At 44.8% G+C, this 20,813-nt stretch overlaps 1 protein-coding gene across 2 annotated transcripts in view; it reads right to left on the reverse strand.

The window, feature by feature from the left end:
• LOC129551315 (major histocompatibility complex class I-related protein 1) overlaps positions 1-20,813 on the reverse strand; it is a 31,740-nt gene that overhangs the window by 6,988 nt on the left and 3,939 nt on the right. Inside the window, exons 2-6 of one of the 2 annotated variants that reach the window (XM_055419148.2) lie at positions 12,784-13,044; positions 11,835-12,110; positions 10,535-10,810; positions 9,825-9,926; positions 3,610-6,104 (exon numbers count right to left, since the gene is read on the reverse strand). In XM_055419148.2, the coding sequence (XP_055275123.2) occupies positions 6,064-6,104; positions 9,825-9,926; positions 10,535-10,810; positions 11,835-12,110; positions 12,784-13,044 (956 nt within the window). In that variant the 3' untranslated portion in view covers positions 3,610-6,063. Of the gene's footprint in view, positions 1-3,609; positions 6,105-9,824; positions 9,927-10,534; positions 10,811-11,834; positions 12,111-12,783; positions 13,045-20,813 lie in introns of those variants that run through there. The other variant, XM_088845290.1, reaches the window with a different exon arrangement.

The following is a 20,813-nucleotide window of genomic DNA, read 5'->3' on the forward strand; positions in this document are numbered from 1 at the left end:
GGTTCATTCAAGAAGTATTTACTGAGTTCCTACTACATACAAGGCATCGTGCAAATGGACTGTCTAATATGACATAGAAATTTAAAAATAGATCGCCATAAATAAACTCCATGATAGGGTTATGTGAAGCCTTTCAGATAATTTTAGCCGTTTGTATACACAAATAGGACTTCTAATTCTACCATTTGAATGACTTAACCTGTATTTTTCCACCATCAACCCTCCCTTCCAAACAAATTCATTCATCTTAGCCTATAGCCAATTTCTATCCGTTTTCTAATGGTAGGATTAGAGCTGTCATGTAAGATTGTGCCCTCTATAAGGACATCTCACCGAAGGGGCAAACAGGGTAGAAGAAATACTCTACGTTCTGCTGGCTAAGCCATATGACCTGGCCTTGGTCAGCATTCACCCAGAGGAAGGAAATAGTTTTCTAATTTGCACGAATGTCCCTTATATTTTAATTGTGGTCCTCCTCAGTTGGTTCATGGGCCAGAGAGGGAGTAAATGGACAGAGTTTAGTGTTGTGATCAAATAAGATTTACAATAAAGATACATATAATGCCATAGATGGTGTCTGTCTAGCTACATGGCAAGTCACTCATGTAGGTGGCTATGTTTGGTGTTCTTTTTACTAAGCCAAGCCAAGTATGGGGAAGCAAGAGAAAAGGAGAAGGAGGCCACAGTGAAAGCTTGGTGAGTTCCTCTGGAGCCCCAGTTTGGGCTTCTTCCTCAGCAGAGGGTCCCCATCAGCTAAGTGTTTCCAGAGATCTTGTGTCCAGGGGTCTGAAGGCATATTTAACCTACTGAAAGACACCAGCATCTTCCCCCTGAACCAAAGAGAGCAGGCATCAGAAGCCTCAGTCTCTAAAGAAGAAGCTGTTGGGCAAGTAGATCAATGAACAGCTGCTTTCACCATCAGGGATGAAAGCTGGAAGCCAAAAATAGCTTTTCTTGTCATGCAAAGGTTGGGGGGATGAGCCTTATAAATGAAAGAAAACCAAGTTGTAAGATATAAAGAAAGGATTGCAGTCCCCCACCCCACCCCCCAAAAAAAACATATGCAAAATTCTGCCAGATATGCAAAAATCTGCCAGATTCATTTGACTGGCAAGTTAAGGTCAGGTGGACTGCTTACGAGTCAGTCTCACTCTGGGGAGATTTTGTTTAATTATTTTGATTTCCTAAGTGCTAGCTGATTTACTGGAGCAAAACAAACTTTTGCTGGATTGAGAGGAGCCTGCAGAGGTTTGGCAGAGGTGTGCTATGGGTTAAACTGTGTATACCCCAGTTCAAGTTCTAGCCCCAGTACCTAAGAATGTGACCTCATTTGGAAATGAGTAGTTGCTAATGTAGTTAGTTAAGACGAGGTCCTATTGGAGTAGCATGGACCCCTAATCCACTACGACTGCTATCCTCATAAAAAGGGAAAATTGGGCACAGAGACCCACACACAGGGAGAACACCAAATGAGGACTGGAATTACACAGCCACAAGCCAAGGCTCTCTACCAGCAGCTGGGAGAGAAGCCTGGCACAGACTTTTCCCTGGTGGCTTCAGAGGGAGCACAGCTCTGCCAACACCTTAATTTTGGACTTCTGGCCTCCAGAACAGCGAGATGGAAAATCTGTTGCTCCAGAAGTCACCCAGTTTGCAGTGGGTTGTTATGACAGTCATAAGACACTAAAGCACTGTGGCATGGGGAGAGAATGGTGAGACACGGTGCTTGTGATGGGCTCTGGCTTTCCAAAAACGACCACAACCATACCTCCCACCCACATGTTCTTCCCACAACATGACCTTGCCAATTTTCCCATTGAGTGTCGAGGTCTCCATACCCTCCCCTTGAACCTGAACAGGATTTTGTGACTTCTTTGACTAATCAGAGTATGGCGAAGGTGACATGATGTGGCTTCTAAGGCTAGGCCACTTCTGCCCTTATCTCTTGGGACACTTGCTCTGAGGGAAGCTAGCTGCCATGTAAGCTGTCTTGCTGCCCTGAGGCCACCATGCTGTGAGGAAGCCCAATCTAACCCACACAGAGAGACCACGTGGAGAGCCCCAGAGTCTACACAGAGAGAAGGATGCCTGACCCTCCACCCTGAGTTGCTCCAGCCCTGCACTGTTTTAATTCTAGTCACTATTTGACTGCAACCTCAAGCCAAAACTGCCTACCCAAATCCCCAACCCACAGAAACTCTGAAAGATATTAATGATAAAAACAATTGCTGTTGTTTTAAGCCACTAGGGCTTGGGATTTGTTACACAGCCTGCAGGGATAACTGGAAGATGAAAGGACTTTGGAGAAAGGGAACCCAAAGGGAAAGAGAGATGCAGAGATGTGACAGTGAGATCAAAGGATAAAAGATGGCAAAAGTCCAAAGAAAGAGAGGTGGTGAAAGCATTTCAGGAAGGACAGTGGCAGCTTTTTCTCCAACAAGGGCAGTGCAGTCAAGTGGAAAACATCTGGGCTGGAAGATAAACGACCCCACACCCCTCCAGTGCTGCTGCCCACTGGCACTTTGAGCAAATGCCTTTCCCTCCCTGGAGAACGTTTTGTGAACTCATGGTGTGTGGAAGAACAGATCACCCTGGAAGTGTGGAGCTAAAGAGCAAGAATTGCACCCCCCTACATCCCCATGCATCAATTCTGGGGCCTCCAGGCACCCTCTGACTGTGATGGGTTGTTCTCATGTAGACTCTGCTGCTAGAAGATGCACTGACCAGCTGAGACAAGTATCTGACCACTTGGCAATCACAGTAAATGAATCCAATGACACTCCAGTTTATGCTCCCACAGGGATGCTTGACCTACACGTGTTAGGGCAAAGACCCCAGACACGGGTGATGAAAACAAGGTGTGACCACTTGGCAGGACCCTGCCCGAAGATGATCAGTTGGCCTCCCTCGAGGACGACTATTCCTCAGGGCCACAACTGTGAAACCAATCTCTTCTTAGGTTAAAAATAGAGAGAAGAGGAAAAACCAAGTATGTAGTTCCTCAGAAATAAGGAATGAGCCAGAAGAACTTGAAAATAGTGGGAGAAGCAGAGGAGACCAGCTCTTTGATGGACAGCTCATGCATATGACAGAGGAGCCTGGGCCAGGAAAGCCTTGCCTGACTTTCACTCTGCTCTTCAAACTGCTTTCCTCCCTTCCCTCATACACTGTCATTTAAGTATGCTATATCTTGGTCTGTATGTGCTTAACAAGAAAATATATAATAAATAGAGTTTAAAAAACAAGATGAATAAGAAGAGAACTGAACATATTTCTCATCTGGTATTCTTAACCCAAATAGTAGCCTGCCAGGCTCCCCTGTCCATGGGGATTTTCCAGACAAGAATACTGAAGTGGGTTGCTGTGCCCTCCTCCAGGGGATCTTCTCAACCCAGGGTTCAAACCCAAGTCTCCCACATTGCAGGCAGATGCTTTACTGTCTATGCTACCAGGGAAGCCCAAGAATACTGGAGTGGATATTCTATTCCTTTTCCAGGGGAATTTCCTGACCCAGGAATTGAACCGGGGTCTCCTGCATTGCAGGTGGATTCTTTACCAGCTGAGTTACAAAGGACGCCCAAGTAAAGAAAATCCAAAGTCAAAAGATGATTGTGGTGATAGCACAGTTGTTTTTAATGCTTAATTAGGTTATCAAATATTTCATAGATTCCAATAGCTGAGCATCTGTAATCAACAAACATGAGCTAATGAAGCAAGAAGTCCAAAATTATCAAGAAATAATGTAATCTTGAGCCACTTGTAAAACAAAGGTACAAAATCATCCTTTTATATTATATTTATGTTTATATGATAACTCTCTTTATGTTGTAAAATCCCCAAGGGAGAAACAGAGATGCTGCTAGTACGTTACTGGATGTCTCATCACCACATCCTTGCCCTTGCCTCTGCCTTCTCCTCTTCATCGATACAGACATTTTTATTACATGTTAAGTGTAGGGCAAGGCTCTGGCAACACAAAAAGGCTTTGACTATTAACATCTTTGATGAGAATACTGTGCAGTTGGAGAGACAAGACATTTATATAGATATAGCACCTGAATCACTATAAGTGTCCATTCAAAAATATATTAAGTCCCTAACTATTCTAATTGTAAGAAGACACTATTCCAGAAATAAAGCTGCTCTCTTCACAGTGCAACACTGCTTAAAAGATGGTATGGAAATCGCCCTTGGCAACCCTAAAAGCAAAATAAACAAACACAAATGTGCTCTTATGCAACTCAGCTGGCGCCAGGAAAGAGACGCTGGGTGGGAGCTTCATCCAGGGAAGGAGGTGGGGACAGTGGAGCAAGGAATAGCCCTGGCACACTGAGAATGTCTGTACCTGTGATTGTGATGATTAAAGCCGGAGGGCAAATGTCATGGTCAAGAAAGAGCAAAGGTCAAGTCTGATGTACACATTTAAAGTCAGCTGTCAAAGTTGGGTCCACCGAAGTATCAGAGCTGAGGTGTGTGGTCAAATAGGGTCAGTGAAGTGGGACAGATGAATATAGAATTGACGGTCAACCAGAGGAACAGTGGCTATGCAGGGGCAGGATGGGAGGTAAGTGATGGTGAGGATTTTAAGAGGCTGGAAAGAGTAAGCAGGATCAAGGGAATCTTAATTCTCACAGTGGGACTTCTGTTTATTCCCAGTGCAGATGTATAGAGAAAAAGCACATATATAAAGGTGAGTTGAGCCCATCTACAATACACCTGAGAGGAAGGGTAGAAATTAGAACTGAACCCTCTTCTGAGACATAGTATTATTTTTATATTAAAAGATGGCAACTGGGTACATGTTTCTGTATTTCCACTGATGGTGATAATATCAGATTATTATTTTTCTTACTTTCCCATATAAGACAGAAGGACAGATCTGACAAGGTATACTTCCAAGATGCCCAGCTACCAGGCAGAGCTGCCATAAGAACAGGGCACTTTTGCTTCTTCTTAGGCCAGGAAAGGTGTAAAATGATCCCACCATTCACAGGCTATTGTAGAAACTCGCTAACTGTCCTCATGGAATGGTCCCACCTGTCCGTAGGGTCACAGTCATGGCACCCACAGCTTTTGCATAGTAAACGTTTTCCTGAAAGAAGAGATAAGCCTTTTATAATATAGTGAGGTGCCCATCATTGGTGGAATTCAAGTGGAGGCTAGATGCTCAAGGCAAAGGCACTGGAGAAAACATTTCTGGCCTTGGATTGAAGGTTTCTCCTAGCCCTGAGGTTCTCTAATCTACCTGCAAACCACTGTTGACAAATGGGATGTAAGGAAATGTTGTGTCAGAAGAGCAGCCATATTTAGAGGAAATGTGATAAAGGATACTAGTGGTAAAGAACCCGCTTGTCAATGCAGGAGATGTAAGAGAGGTGGGTTCAATCCCTGGGTGGGGAAGATCCCCTGGAGCAGGGCAGGCAACCCACTCCAGTATTCTTGCCTGGAGAATCCCATACACAGAGGAACTTGGCGGGCTACAGTCCATAGGCTGGCAAAGAGTCAGACACGACTGAAGCAACTTAGCTGCTGCTGCTAAGTCACTTCAGTTGTGTTCGACTCTATGCAACCCCACAGATGGCAGCCCACCAGGCTCCCCCATCCCTGGGATTCTCCAGGCAAGAACACTGAAGTGGGTTGCCATTTCTCCAATGCATGAAAGTGAAAAGTGAAAGTGAAGTCGCTCAGTTGTGTCCGACTCTTAGTGACCCCAGGGACTGCAGCCTACCAGGCTCCTCTATCCATGGGATTTCCCAGGCAAGAGTACTGGAGTGGGGTGCCATTGTTTTCTCCAAAGCAACTTAGCATGCACATTCTAAAAGATTCCATCAAAAGAGCCTGATACCTGACAGTCTTTTTAGAGCCAAAGAACAAATAACATTTTGTAGTTCCTTTTTTCCTGCCATGTGAATAAATGCACATAGATTACAAATGCGTAATCCTGTAACATCCGTGTCTGTTGCAGCTGTAATCAAGAGCTTTGAGTGCTAGACTTGAGTCCATGTGGGACAGAGGAGGCCATGGTTCCTAGAGAAGAGACAGTTGGAAAACAGCCATCTCCCATCAGTGATCTGGTGTAGAAAGGAAGATGACTTTGTTTTTCCCTGAAAGAAAAAGAGTTTGTAGTCAGATATGTGTGTGTTTTCCTTATAGCTTAAAAATAAATTATACAGTGCTAAGTAAACTCTGAGATTCAAGGGATTAGATCTGATAGACAGAGTACCTGAAGAACTATGGATGGAGTTTCGGGACATTGTACAGGAAGCAGTGATCAAGACCATCCCCAGGAAAAAGAAATGAAAAAAGGCAAAATGGTTGTCTGAGGAGGCCTTACAAATAGCTGTGAAAAGAAGAGAAGCAAAAGGCAAAGGAGAAAAGGAAAGACATACCCATTTGAATGCAGAGTTCCAAAGAATAGCAAGAAGAGATAAGAAAGTCTTCCTCAGTGATCAATGCAAAGAAATAGAGGAACACAATAGAATGGGAAAGACTAGATTTCTTCAAGAAAATCAGAGATACCAAGGGAACATTTCATGCAAAGGTGGGCACAATAAAGGACAGAAATGGTATGGAACTAATAGAAGCAAAAGATATTAAGAAGAGGTGGCAGGAATACACAGAAGAACTATACAAAAAAGATCTTCACGACCCAGATAATCATGATGGTGTGATCACTCACCTAGAGCCAGACATCCTGGAATGTGAAGTCAAGTGGGCCTTAGGAAGCATCACTACAAACAAAGCTAGTAGAGGTGATGGAATTCCATTTGAGCTACTTCAAATCCTAAAAGATGATGCTATGAAAGTGCTGCCCTCAATATGCCAGCAAATTTGGAAAACTCAGCAGTGGCCACAGGACTGGAAAAGATCAGTTTTCATCCCAGTTGCAAAGAAAGGCAATGCCAAAGAATGCTCAAACTACCGCAAAATTGCACTCATTTCACATGCTAGCAAAATGATGCTCAAAATTCTCTGAGCCAGTCTTCAACAGTATGTGAACTGTGAACTTCCAGATATTCAAGTTGGATTTCGAAAAGGCAGAGGAACCAGAGATCAAATTGCCAACATCCACTGGATCATAGAAAAAGCAAGAGAGTTCCAGAAAAACATCTATTTCTGCTTTATTGACTATGCCAAAGCCTTTGACTGTGTGGATCACAATAAACTGGAAAATTCTGAAAGAGATGGGAATACCAGACCACCTGACTTGCCTCCTGAGAAATCTGTATGCTAGTCAAGAAGCAACAGTTAGAACTGGACATGGGACAACACACTGGTTCCAAATCAGGAAAGGAGTACGTCAAGGTTGTATATTGTCACCCTGCTTATTTAACTTATATGCAGAGTACATCATGAGGAACGCTGAGCTGGAAGAAGCACAAGCTGGAATCAAGATTGCCAGGAGAAATATCAATAACCTCAGACATGCCGATGACACCACACTTATGGCAGAAAGAGAAGAAGAACTAAAGAGCCTCTTGATGAAAGTGAAAGAGGAGAGTGAAAAAGTTGGCTTAAAGCTCAGCATTCAGAAAACTAAGATCATGGCATCTAGTCCCATCACTTCATGGCAAATAGATGGGGAAACAGTGGAAACAGTCAGAGACTTTATTTTGGGGGGCTCCAAAATCACTGCAGATGGTGATTGCAGCCATGAAACTAAAAGACACTTGCTCCTTGGAAGAAAAGCTATGATCAACCTAGACAGCATATTAAGAAGCAGAGACATTACTTTCCCACAAAGGTGCATCTAGTCAAAGCTATGGTTTTTCCAATAGTCATGTATGGATGTTGTTGGACTCTAAAGAAAGCTGAGTGCCAAAGAATTGATGCTTTTGAACTGTGGTGTTGGAGAAGACTCTTGAGAGTCCCTTGGACTGCAAGGAGATCCAACCAGTCCATTCAAAAGGAAATCAGTCCTGAATATTCATTGGAAGGACTATGCTGAAGCTGAATCTCCAATACTTTGGCCACCTGATGGGGAGAACTGGCTCGTTGGAAAAGACCTGATGCTGGGAAAGATTGAAGGCAGGAGGAGAAGGGGACGACAGAAGATGAGATGGTTGGATGGCATCACCAACTCAATGGACATGAGACTGAGTAAGCTCCGGGAGTTGGTGATGGATGGGGAGGCTTGGCGTGCTGCAGTCCATGGGGACGCGAGTCAGACAAGACTAAACCACTGAACTGAACTGAACTGAAACTCTGAGAAACATTTTTAGCCCACTGAGCTAAAGATTCTCTTACTGGTCAAGATTCTCTTACTACTTGAGAAACTTCAACTCAAATTCACAAACTCCACAAGATAAAAAAGTAGGAAATCACGGTGTATATCATCCTTGAGAGAGGTGTATCATTATAAGAAAAGAAGAAAAAAATTTTTTTGCTTCAGCAGTTATCACTTATTAGATTAAGGTTAGAACTATACTTTTTATAAAGAAAACAATGATCCATTAACTCTGAGTTAATTTTCTTGTACAGGGTTGGTGTTACTTTTAACTAATAGCACACTTTGAACAGTATCACCTGAATTGGGTGATACTATGGTTATGAAGTAGAGCCAAATTCCTGGCCCACAACTGGGTTTATTATTAAACCCATAATCCAGGTCTCATCAATATTATGCTCTTATCAGCTTGAGCACCTAGTGAAGCCAGAGGTGGGAAATGACCTTTGCAAGACTAGACTGTAAGTTTTCTAACAGGGATTGTGTCTGTCTTTTGCATTGTGATAGCCCAGCATTTAATACAATCCCTTGAACCCAGGAGGCATTTAATACATGTTTATGGAATGGATGAAGTTTTTCCCCGGGTACCAAGAACCTATATGTCTCATTTCTCCTTTTCCTTTTTCTTACCCTGAGTTCCATTTTCCAAAGGTATCTATTCTTCCACATTTCATGGGTTGAAAGATGAATTTAGAAGGAAAAGCAGGGATTTCCCTCGTGGTCCAGTGGTTAAGAATCCACCTCTCAATGCAGGGAATGCAGATTCAATCCCTGGTCGGGAAATGAGATCCCACATGCCATGGGGCAACTAAGCCCAAGGGCTGCAATCAGAGAAAGTCTGGGTGCTGCAGCAAAGACCCAGTGCAGACCAAAAAAAGAAGAAAAAAAAGGACTTCCACCTGATTGAGACAGAATAATGTTTGTTAAAACGGGAAAAGCTACTGGAGTCTTGAAACAAAGGACAAAATCCTCTCAAAAGTCAGTAGTGTGGGATGATTTGAGATATTGGCATTGAAACGTATACATTATCATATGTAAAACAGATGACTAGTGTAAGTTAGATGCATGAAGCAGGGCACTCAAAGCTGGTGCTCTGGGACAACCCAGAGGGATGGGGTACGGAGGGAGGTGGGAGGGGTGTTCAGGATTGGGGGGACACATGTGCACCCATGGCTGATTCATGTCAATGTATGGCAAAAACCACTACAATATTGTAAAGTAATTAGCCTCCAATTCAAATAAATTAATTTTTAAAAGGTCAGTAGTAATTAATAATAATGAGATCATTTGGAAAAAAGACAAATCAATGTCACCATATCTTCTCTGAACCAACTGCAAAAAGGACAGTCCACCTGGACAGGAACTGTACTACTTTGTTGACATCAGGCACCACTTAGAAAACAGACCACTCTCCTCGCAAGCATCATCCATGGTGTGTGTTCCCTATATGTTGAGAGAGGTGTTTCGGGTCCTATGGTACAAAATGAGGCCAAACCCAATTCTAAATGGAGCTTGGAGTGGCAGGTGCAGACAATAAAACTCTGGAGCTGTGGAGAGACAGTCTGTCATCCCCAGGATCCTTTCACTTGTCTCTTACCTCGTGGCCTCCTCTGCCAGGCTACAATGCCAACTCCAGCCAGGGCAATGGCGAGGACAATGAACCCAACAGCTTTCATCACCAGAAGCATAGTTTCCGATTCTGAAAGTAAGCAGATAAGGGAGGAAAAAAATCCACGTGTCCTCCTGCTCTTCTATGTTATCTTTTGGGGACTTTTTCCCTGTGATCATCAAGAAGCCCAATACTACTTTCCTTACTGTGACTTCTTACTTCACAGCTCTGTGGTGAATAATCTGAAACAGGAACAGCTGTTCCCAAAGTATGGTCTGAATGCCCGAGGTGTCCTCAAGACTCATTCAGAGAGTCAGTGAGATCTAAGTCATGATTCCCCGCCCCCCGCTTTTTTAGTCTCCATCTCTCACATGGGCATAGTGTAATTTTCTAGAGGCCACACAATATGAGATGACATTATCACTCTGACAGCAAATAGAATGCTACGTTTTCTAGTGTTCACTTTTTAAAAAAAGAATTTAATTTGCAATAGAGTAAATAGAAATAGATATAACTTACATAAACAAAAGCTCCTTGGGGTCCTCAATAATTTTTTGAGTATAAAGGAGCCCTGGGACCAAAAAGTTGAGCGAACCTCTGATTTAACAGACCTATTCTAAAGCATGCAGTGATCCACAGTTCCCACTCACCACCTTTCCTCAGTCTCACTCCCCAGACAGCCACAACCCCAGCCTTACCCTGGAAACCCTGAAGAACCATGTGGATGCCGCCATGCTCCACGTGACAGGAGTAAATGTCACCGTTCTGAGAATCCAGCTCAACAGACACCCAAGTCTGATAGGTCCCATCCCCACTGGGGAGAATGCCTCCATAATCAGTGTCTTGGACGATTTCTTCCCCGTTTTTCATCCAGTTCATGGAAATTTCTGGGGGGTAAAAGCCATGAGCTCTGCAGTAAAGAGTTGTAATCCCTGGGAAAGTTTCTTTGCGATTGACTCTGACTTTGGGGGGCTCTAGAAAAAAGAAGTTTCAAGTTAAAACAGAAGTATCTTATGTACTGAGTGCACAATATTAGAAAACAGCAACTGCATTTCCCAATTTTCTTCATTGCAGGAAACATCTAAAAATAAGAATGACCCAGAACCCGGGTTCACCAATAACAAATTCTTTGATCTAAAGCCAGTTTGAGCAGATTTCTGTTACCTGAAACCATTAAAATGAAAATGAGTACTCAGCTAGTGAGTGGGAGAATTGAAACAAACTCCAGTCATCTGCCTCCAAAACTGATGTTCTTGAACAGAGAGTCCATATTCATACCTGTAGTCCAGGTGCCTCCCCAAGGGGCTGCCATAACTCTGGAAAGCCCCACCATTAAACATCACTCCTGTGGGAAAACGCACATTGTGTCTGGGAGTTTCCCACAGCATGATACAGACATAATTCATTTTGAATAATGAGATCATACATGAAAAATTCTGTGTTAACTAAAAGTTGACCAATTGAATCATATCTTTGATGTATAAGAGGAGTTTTTTACTGAAAGGAATCTTATCCTAACCTCTTAAGGAAAGCAAAGACCCTCTGTTTGTCTTTTTTCTAATTTCAGATTTTTACTCATCCTGGTATTGTTTGATCTCTTGGTTACTAGAAAGCTTGAAGAATTGCATTACCTCCCAAAGTACTGGGTGGGGGGCGGGAAAAAGTTCATTCAGGAAAACCCAGATGAACTTTTTGGCCAACCCAATATTACCCAACTTATCATTAACAGGAGATGGGAGGATTTATCTCACTGAATCCCCCAAAAGGAAGTGTCCCTGGACATACTCCACTCAAAACAAGTAGAATTACCGAGTGTTGTTAAAATGCTGATAAAAAGATAATTAGGGAAAGTTTTCATGGGGGAGTTACAGGTCACTGTAGCCCAACTAACAAAACAGATTTCAGAAAAGGATGGCTAAAAGCTAAATTAGAGGAACGATACGTATGAAACCACTAGATCTGAGGATGTGAGAACAAGGAGTTCTCCCTCCTCTTTACCTGTCCTTTGTAAGGTGTCCTTCCCATACTCCAGGAATCTCTTTAACCAAGCAATACATTCTTCTTCCAGCCAATTCTTCTGGTATTGTAACTCATGCCGATTGGCCTCCCATGCCCGCCTGATGATGTCAGCCACATTATCCATGGCTATCCAGGAGAGGGTATCTTTATTGAAGATAATGAAATCCTGTCCATCATACGCATATTGGAGAAATCCCGTGGTGCTTCCATCCTCCAGTAACTCACAGCCGATCATTCTCTGGTAAGTGTGAAACCCTGGAAGACACATGAATGGCAGGAAGGGAGGGCTTGACATGGGGATGGAAAGGTGGGTACCCGGATGATCTGACTGGGGGCATGGCTGGAAGCATCTTCTACCCCAGAATACATCACTGCACAGGCCTGGCATGGCATCACTGAGTCTCCAGAAAGTTCCTGTAATATAAGCCCACCTATACATGGGTATCTACAGAGTACCTACTGCAGGTCAAAGGAGTATGATAATTCCTGCTTTGTGGAGTTATCCTATATTGGGAACAACTAACTGATAAACTTTTTACTGCAGTAGAGGAGGGAGAGATATCCAGGAGCCAGAAATATCCCCAGGAAAGCTAATGTAGTAAGTCATTGCCCATAAGCAAGCACCTCATTAAGCCTGGAAATAAGAGACGTAATGGCTAGATTTAGGAGGAGAAAGGAGAAGTTGCAGATGCAGGTCAGCAGCCTGAATGGGGATGGGACAGGGACATGGGGGCACACGGGGTCCTGGGGAAGAAACAGACAATGTGGAAGAGGCACAGGACAGATGGCAGGCACTGAACCCCATCAACAAGATGGCCCGAGCTTTAGCCAAAAGAATGCAGCTCAGCTCAGAGTCACTGTCAGCCCAGAGGCCTCTACCGGGTTGGGGGCTAGAGATGGAACGTGCTCATCCCTGCTGCCTTCACACCTGAGTGATTATAGTGATGCTGCAGCTGCTTCAGTTCCACCTTGAACGCCTGCTGCCAACCCCGCAGCAGCTGTGTGTACCTCTCCCAGTGATCAGGCGCCAGGTTCTCCGCCATCCACGGGGCCCGCGGCTCCTTCAGCTGGGAGACACTGTCGTACATGGTGATGGGATGAGAATCCACATACCCAGCTGAAATAAATTCAGGGATCCCATAGCCAGGCTCTGAAACACCCAGGCGAAAATATCTCAGAGAGTGAGTCCCTGCGAGAGAGGCAGAGAAGGCAGATATTTAGAGTCACAGCTGATCCAGATCCATAAGCTGCTAGATTCCACTTAAACCCCATGATAGTCGTCCATGTTCATTTGCACCCATTCTTTCGGGGACCCAGCTGCTACTTCCCCTTAGGGAATCACAGAACCCCAGGAACTTCAACCTGGAAAGGACTTCAGAGCTTTAGCCAAGACTTGGAGCCTGTTTTGTTCAGGTTGGAAACCTCAGGTTGAACATTTTTACAGGTAACTCAACTTGTAGGTGAAGGAAAGTGCTCTGGTCTTTTGGGGAGGGGCCCAGGACCACTCACTGGCCCCTCCAGGGAGATCTATCCCTGAGGGATTCTGAGGATTTGAAAACCCTGATCACCAACCCACAGGTTTCACCAGCAGAGGCTCGAGGGTGATCAGTGAGGGCCCCATCTCACTCCTGTGCATGCACATGTACATGTACACACACACACTCTCTCTCACACACACACTCACACACACATACACACTCACACACAGACACACACACACCAGGTTGGTGAGTCTGCGTGACAGACCCACAGTGAGAACCCACATAAAGACTCAGGCCTCCCAAGGAAAATTTTAAATTTTTCCTTAAAAAATTTAATTTTTAAATTTTAGAAACCAGACTCTTTTGTCTATTATATCAAACCAACACTGAAAACCATTTTCCTATTATTTCCCTACTTCTTTCCTCTAGCCAAACCTCACTGTAAGAACTGTCATAGTCCCTGATGGTCAAAAGCCGGCTAAGATGAAACAAAACTGCTTGACTTTCTCTGCTGCTTTTGCACTGAACTTCTCTCGTGTCAACCAGGAAGCTCTGCGTCTGGCAGAGACAGACAGCGCAGTCTGGAAGGAATGGGATGGTGTCATAATGGGGTCAGTGCAGGGCGTGGGCCCTCAGGGAAGACTTCCTAGAGAAGATACGTCTTAGGGGAGATCCTGGGACAGGGAGGAGGTGAGCAGGCAATGAGGCTGAGCAGGGACATAGGAGAGAGGACAGTAGGAGCAGAACAGAAAACAATTTGTACAGACAGAGGCTAGGAGAGTGGGGCTCCTGTGGGAACCAGTGGCCTAGGATGCTGGAGCTCAATGAGCATCACAGAGGAGAGGAGAAATGACGCCTAAGAGGTAAACAGAGCTGAGGCCAAGGAAACCAAGGGCCTCCATGTCCTGCCAAAGAGCTGGCGGGGAGAAGGCATGCAGCATGGTGGCTTTCTTCCCCTGCTCTGCTCACTGTTGTCTGGAAATGCCCATCTCTAGGCCTTTTATCTTGTTACCTCCTGCCATCCTGACCCATCAACATCCTCCCCAGTCAGCAAAACACATCTCTAAATACAGCCCCCAAGACCAGCCCTGACATTTGCCAGGCTGCGTCAAGAGATCAGAGGAGGCCCATGTGCCAGAGGTCCAAGTATGTTACAGGGATAATCAAGCTAACGAACTGTTTAGTATGTTCTACGCTCCCTACCTTGACAAATATCCCTTCATATGACCTCAAAGCCCAAGTTCAAATTCAAAAATCTGACTTGGTGGTGGCGCAGAGAAAGCTAATCTCCATCCTCCAGCCCCTGGGCCTTAGCCTGAGACCCACCTCCTTCTCTACCTATCCCAACTCCCCCCAGCCCTGCTAAGGGCCTGGCCCACATGTAGACACCCTGCTCTCTCATTCAGGCTCCACCTATAAACACTGCCCCTTTGCCACCTCTTGGACTTATCAGAGGCCTTACCAGCAGCATAGTCCATCCTTAGGAGGAAGGACCAAAGGAAGAGGCCCATGTAAATTCAAATAGCCCTGAGTCATCTGGGCAGAGAGCTGCAGGTTCCAGATACCTGCAGTGGGGTGCAGACCCAGGACAAGCACCTCCCCTTGGGCTCATGGACACCTTGCTCTCGGGGGAAGGATGTGGATAAGGGAGTTGTTGGAGCAGGGCCCTCTAAAAGGTGGAGGCACATCCACGGCTTCTCTGTGTGTGTCTAAGAGCTGCCCTAGACACCATTTCCCCCAGTTTTTTCCAGGTAGCTCATCCTGTTGTTATCCCTTTTGTGAATGCTCAGATCTTTAGGCACAGCCTTGGTCACTGTGGAGAACCTCAGATGGGGGTCAGGCTGACCCACAGGTTGAATGCCACTTAATGAAGTTTACCCCTTCCTCTTGATTTTAAATATATGTTTAAGAAAAAAGTAAAAAAAAAAAAAAAAAAAACAACCCAAAACAGTTCACAAAATGGTTGGGTTCATTTTTGTGCATGCACGTCTGGCTTTAACTTTTTCTAAAGCTGTTTAAGAAAGAATCCATACTGTGCAGACTGTCTTTTAGAACAGGCCTCCCCAAGGCCAGGGAACCCTCACCTCAATTATGATGGGAAACAGGGTTCCCTGAGGCTGAACCAGGCCTACCCAGTCCTGGCCCCTTCCAACCGATTGCACCCGTTCTGTAACCTGCAGGCGCCTCCAATTTTCTTTCTTTCTCAGTTTTCTTTCTCTCTGCTCCTCCAGCTGGGGTGGGAGCAGTTTTTGGCAGCACCCACTGTCCCATGGGCCCCCTCCCTAGAGGTAGTATCCTGCATGTCAGCTGTGGTGCTGAGCAAGATGGAGGCTGGTCTCCCCCAGGCCTGGGCAGAGCATAAAGGCCACACGGTCCCTCTGTACTGCTTTGACCTTTTTATTCCCCACCCCTCTCCCTTCCTGCGGTGGTGGGGGCTAGAATGGGGAGGCAACCCAGTGAAAACCTCTGAGACTGGACATAAGACCATCATAAAAGTGTTGGCTCTTATGAAAACAAGAGTGAGGATAAAGCAGAGGCACAAACTCTACCCCCGAAACAAAGTTCCATATTCTGCCTTCTATTCTCTCTTCTTTGTTTACCTCCTATCCCCTTCTCAGTCCTAAGATACTTAAGAACTGGGATTTAGCTTCTTCCCTCTGTATTTCCTACAAGGCCTAGCACAGGGAGCCGAGCCCATGGTCGGAATGTAAATATTTGTAGGTATTTGTAAATTGTTTGCAAAACACTATTTTTCTGCTTCAAAATAATTAATTATGCTGGAATGAATGTGAATCAATTTAACTTCAAACTTATGCTTTATTTAAAAAACATTTTTGGCCTCACCGCACAGGTATCTTAGTTCCCTGACCAGGGATCCAACCCAGGACCCCAGCAGTGAGAGCTCCAAGTCCTAACCAGTAGACTTAAACTTTAAAATAGAAATTTTAATAAAATTAAATTTTCGTTTTATAAAATAAAATGATAATTCCCAGGAAATTCCCAGGAGCTTATACTTTAAAAAATACTTTTCATAAGGGGCAAGCTGGTGAGTGGGAAGCAGAGCTGAAATCTAATTTACATCCAGCCTAGAGTCTGCAAAAGGTGTAATATGGTGGAATCTGCAACCGATTTTGCAAACGGTTCTATTTCTCCACATCTGGAAAGGTTTTATGGTTCCTCCGCAGATTGTGCAACTGCTCAAAGACGGAGGCAAAAGGCAGAGCGAGTCATGAACATTTTCTCACACTTTCTTAGTCTCCATCTGAGTACTCAACAAACATGTGAGTACCTTCTCTGTGCTAGGCGCTGTTCTGGACTCTGAACACATCACAGACAAAACAGATAAAAATTTCTGCCTTTCTGGAGCCTACATCCTACTGGGAGGACACAAGGAAGGCAGACAATGTAAAATAAATACATATAACCCGTCATTTAAAAAGTGCAGTGAAAAATAAAATAAAGGTGCAACGGGGACTAAGCAAGGTAATTCTAAACAGTGCAAGTTAGGGAAAGCTGCTCTGAGAAGACTTTGAACAAGTGCCTGCAGGGAACAAGGGAGCCAGGCAGATGTCTGAGGACTGCGGTCCAGGCAGAGGGATTTTGTACAAAGGCCCCAAGGAAAGGTCAACCTGGCACATTCCAGGAAAAGCAGTGAGGCCTGGGGCTGGAGCTGAGGGAATGAGGGGAAAAGAAATAGGTAGGAATTGCTTCCATGCTTCTGATAGCAAAAAGCCTCACAGAAATCAAATCCCAGACAAAGAATGAAAGAGAGGGAGGAAGAAGGATTTTAAAAAGAGACTATGTCATTGACATACAGAACTTCCCTCAGAAACTGGGTTTCCTTCTATGACATCTAGGGTCTGCATGCCTAGTCAATCAGTCAGTCAGTTCAGAGTCGCTCAGTCCTGTCCGACTCTCCGCGACCCCATGAATCGCAGCACGCCAGGCCTCCCTGTCCATCACCAACTCTCGGAGTTCACTCAAACTCATGTCCATCAAGTCGGTGATGCCATCCAGCCATCTCATTCTCTGTTGTCCCCTTCTCCTCCTGCCCCCAATCCCTCCCAGCATGCCTAGTAGATGCCAACAAACAAACAAAAATAGTATTACCAATTTGGGGTATTATTGCTCAATGGGGTTATTTATTCTAAATGAGTTCACTGACATCATCTCCATACATAATATCTACAATCCATGTAATTTCACTTTCTTACAAAAATGTAACTTCATAAAGATTTGCATAATCCAGAGTTTAGAAGAGGTCAATAGAGAGACACACGGTTTGTTGCCAGCTGTCCAAGGACAGTGGAATGCCCTTTCCTCCAACCTCTGAGTCTTGTTCCTGGTTTCGGAGCAGTTTTTCTCCACTAGCCAGCCCTGACTTCAAAGGTTGCTCTGCCCCTGAAGGCTGGCCTCCATCTGCCAGGCGCCTGCCCATCCAGCCTCGTACCGTCAAGATGTGGCTCTGCTCCAGGACATCATAGCCTTGTCCTCTTCCTCTGCCATGCACCCAGTTACCCATCTGGTGTATCCATGGGTATGAGCCACGCTTGCTCCTTACTTGGGCTTCCAAAATATTACCTCAGCTGTGATGGGAAGTTGGTTGACAGATGTTAAGTCAGTAACTCAGAACAGAAAAAACAGGAGAAAATTCATGGTACCCTTTTTCTCATGATACGTTAGACCTTGTGTTAAGTTATATTCCTATGGATATGCTGCCTGGATGATCAGATTTCCATATAACTATGAAGGCTGAATCATTTGAAAAGACCTCTACTGGACTAGTTTTGATCTACCAAAATGGCAATTTCATATGATTCATTCTGACCTTCTGATTCTTTCTTCTTGTTGCCATAATAACAAAATTGGGTTTTTCTCTCCCTTTCCAAGAACAGATTACCGGCATCAATCCACTTAGTGGACTAAAATCTACAATTTTGAATTTGGTCTTCTGTCTAGGCCAGTCAAGCTGCTTCTCAAAGAGGCTGCTCTGTCCCAACAGCCTCTGATAGACGTTGCTGGAAAGCCTGAACAACATAACTGCACAGCAATCAGACCAAATATAGTGGTGACTTTACATCCTAAATTATGTTCCTTTTAGCCTGTAGATGAACTAGCTGGACCATTTTGACAAAAGGCTGTGGAAATGACAATAACTGCTAAAGTATTTTCAGATAATCATCCATGAGGGCGATTGATACTTGAGTTTCTACCATGTAAGAGGAATGTGAGGCGATGTCAGGAAGGGAAAGACAGATCAGACAGTTCTTTTCCTCCAGGAATTTACAGTATTATTGCAGAGCCAAAGTGAAAATGGGCTTCCCTGGTGGCTCAGAGGTTAAAGCGTCTGCCTCCAATGAGGGAGACCCGGGTTCGATCCCTGGGTCGGGAAGATCCCCTGGAGAAGGAAACGGTAACCCACTCCAGTATTCTTGCCTGGAGAATCCCATGGACGGAGAAGCCTGGTAGGCTACAGTCTACGGGGTCGCAAAGAGTCAGACATGACTGAGCGACGGAACGGAAAGTGAAAATGAAAGTGAAAGTCGCTCCAGTCACGTCCAACTCTTCGCGACCCCACGGACTATACAGTCCATGGAATTCTCCAAGCCAGAATACTGGAGTGGGTAGCTCGTCCCTTCTCCAGGGGATCTTCCCAACCCAGGGATTGAACCCAGGTCTCCCGTATTGCAGGCAGATTCTTTACCAGCTGAGCCATCAGGGAAGCCCGTTGGAGAGCCAAAGAACGGGACAAAAATAAATACAACACAGGGACATATGGCAGCAAGCAGTGAGAACCACAGAAGAGGCATCCATGGAATGTTCCAGCAACTAGGAGAGACATCCTGCTCTCCCATGAAGGGATCCAGAAAGGCCACAAGGAGGAGGTGGAAAACCTGCTATGAAGTTAGGCCTTCCATGAGCCATGGAGAGCAGCGAAATCTGAATCATAACCCTCAGAACCACCCTTATCTCTTGAGCGGAAACCATGTGATAGCTACCATACTAAGTCTTTGATAAACATGAATTATATTTACTTCTCAGTGCAACCTTTTGTGTGTGTGCTCAGTCACTCAGTCATGCCCAACTCTTCGTGACCCCATGGACTGTAGCCCACCAGGCTCCACTGTCCATGGAATTCTCCAGGCAAGAATACTGGAGTGGGTAGCCAGTCCATTCTCCAGGGGATCTTCTCAACCCAGGGATTGAAACAGCGCCTCCTGTACTGCAGGCGGATTCTTTACCATCTGAGCCACCTGAGAAGCCCTACAACCTTTTGAGGTAGACCTTAAAATTCCCAGGGCTTCCCCGGTGGCTCAGACAGTGAAGAATCTGTGTGCAATATGGGAAACATGGATTTGATTCTGGGATTGGAAGATCCCCTAGGGAAGGGAATGGCTACCCACTCCAGTATTCTTGCCTGGAGAATCCCATGGACAGAGGAGCCTGGTGGGCTACAGTCCATGGGGTTACAAAGAGTTGGACACAACTGACTGACCAACACTTTTCACTTTCTTAAAATTCCCATTTCACAGATAGGAAATGGGTTCAGAGAGACGAAGAAAATTGTCCAAGATCATTCTTAGAATCCATAAGTAGAGGGCCCAAGAATTTCCCTCTGACCTCTCAAGCAGGAAGCCTCTCTTCCTTAGACTGCCCAGCCATTCAGAAGCAGAGGCACTTCCCCATCCCAGGCTCTGTTTCAGGCTCCTCGCCAGGCTCACCGTTGCTCTCTCCCGCCCCCTTGTGTCAAGGATGACTCACTAATCCCAGATATTCCTGTCCCAGGGGAACCAGACTCCAGACCTTCCTACAACTGGCCGTGGGTCCTGATTGGATGATCAGTTCAACAAAGCCCCAATTATTTGTTGGCCCTCCCAAGTGGCCCTATGCCTTAACACAGTCAAATGATTATGATTCCTGGGAACTACTCTCTGGAATTTCAGGCATCGTGGGAATGAGACAGAGAAGTGGAGGGTGATATTTTTGGTTAAGAGGGCCTTTGGACACTTGTCCAACTATGCAGTGATGTGGGTGGCTCTATATACTTCATGAACTGCCAGTCTCTCCTAACAACTCCTCTCACTACAGAAACTTGTCGAGGGCCAGGAAGTGCTGAATGTGATGGTTTGACTTTTTAGTTACTCTTTTAAGGCTACCCTTTGGAGGTTACCAGTGTTCCTTTTAAATTTTATTCTTTTCTGAACTTCCAGTAGGCACAGTCCTAACTGCTAGGAATACGGAAATGAACACATCAATGTCCCAGCTATCTGAACTCCTTTCTAGAAGGAAGACTGGCAGTAGGTAAATATATAACACAAGATCAGCTGCTGATAAGGGTTTTGAAGAGAAATAAAGCAGGGAAAGGAAATACGCACAAAAATAAATTTTTTTTAATGGAAGAAAAGATAATGAAAAAACAGAAAATTTAAAAAGAGAAAAACTAATTTTAAAAAAGAAAAAAACAAGGAAAATAGAA

The sequence above is a fragment of the Moschus berezovskii genome, chromosome 17 (genome assembly GCF_049115385.1).
Source record: "Moschus berezovskii isolate FMDL1 chromosome 17, NW_MosBer_1.0, whole genome shotgun sequence".
Lineage (NCBI taxonomy): Eukaryota > Metazoa > Chordata > Mammalia > Artiodactyla > Moschidae > Moschus > Moschus berezovskii.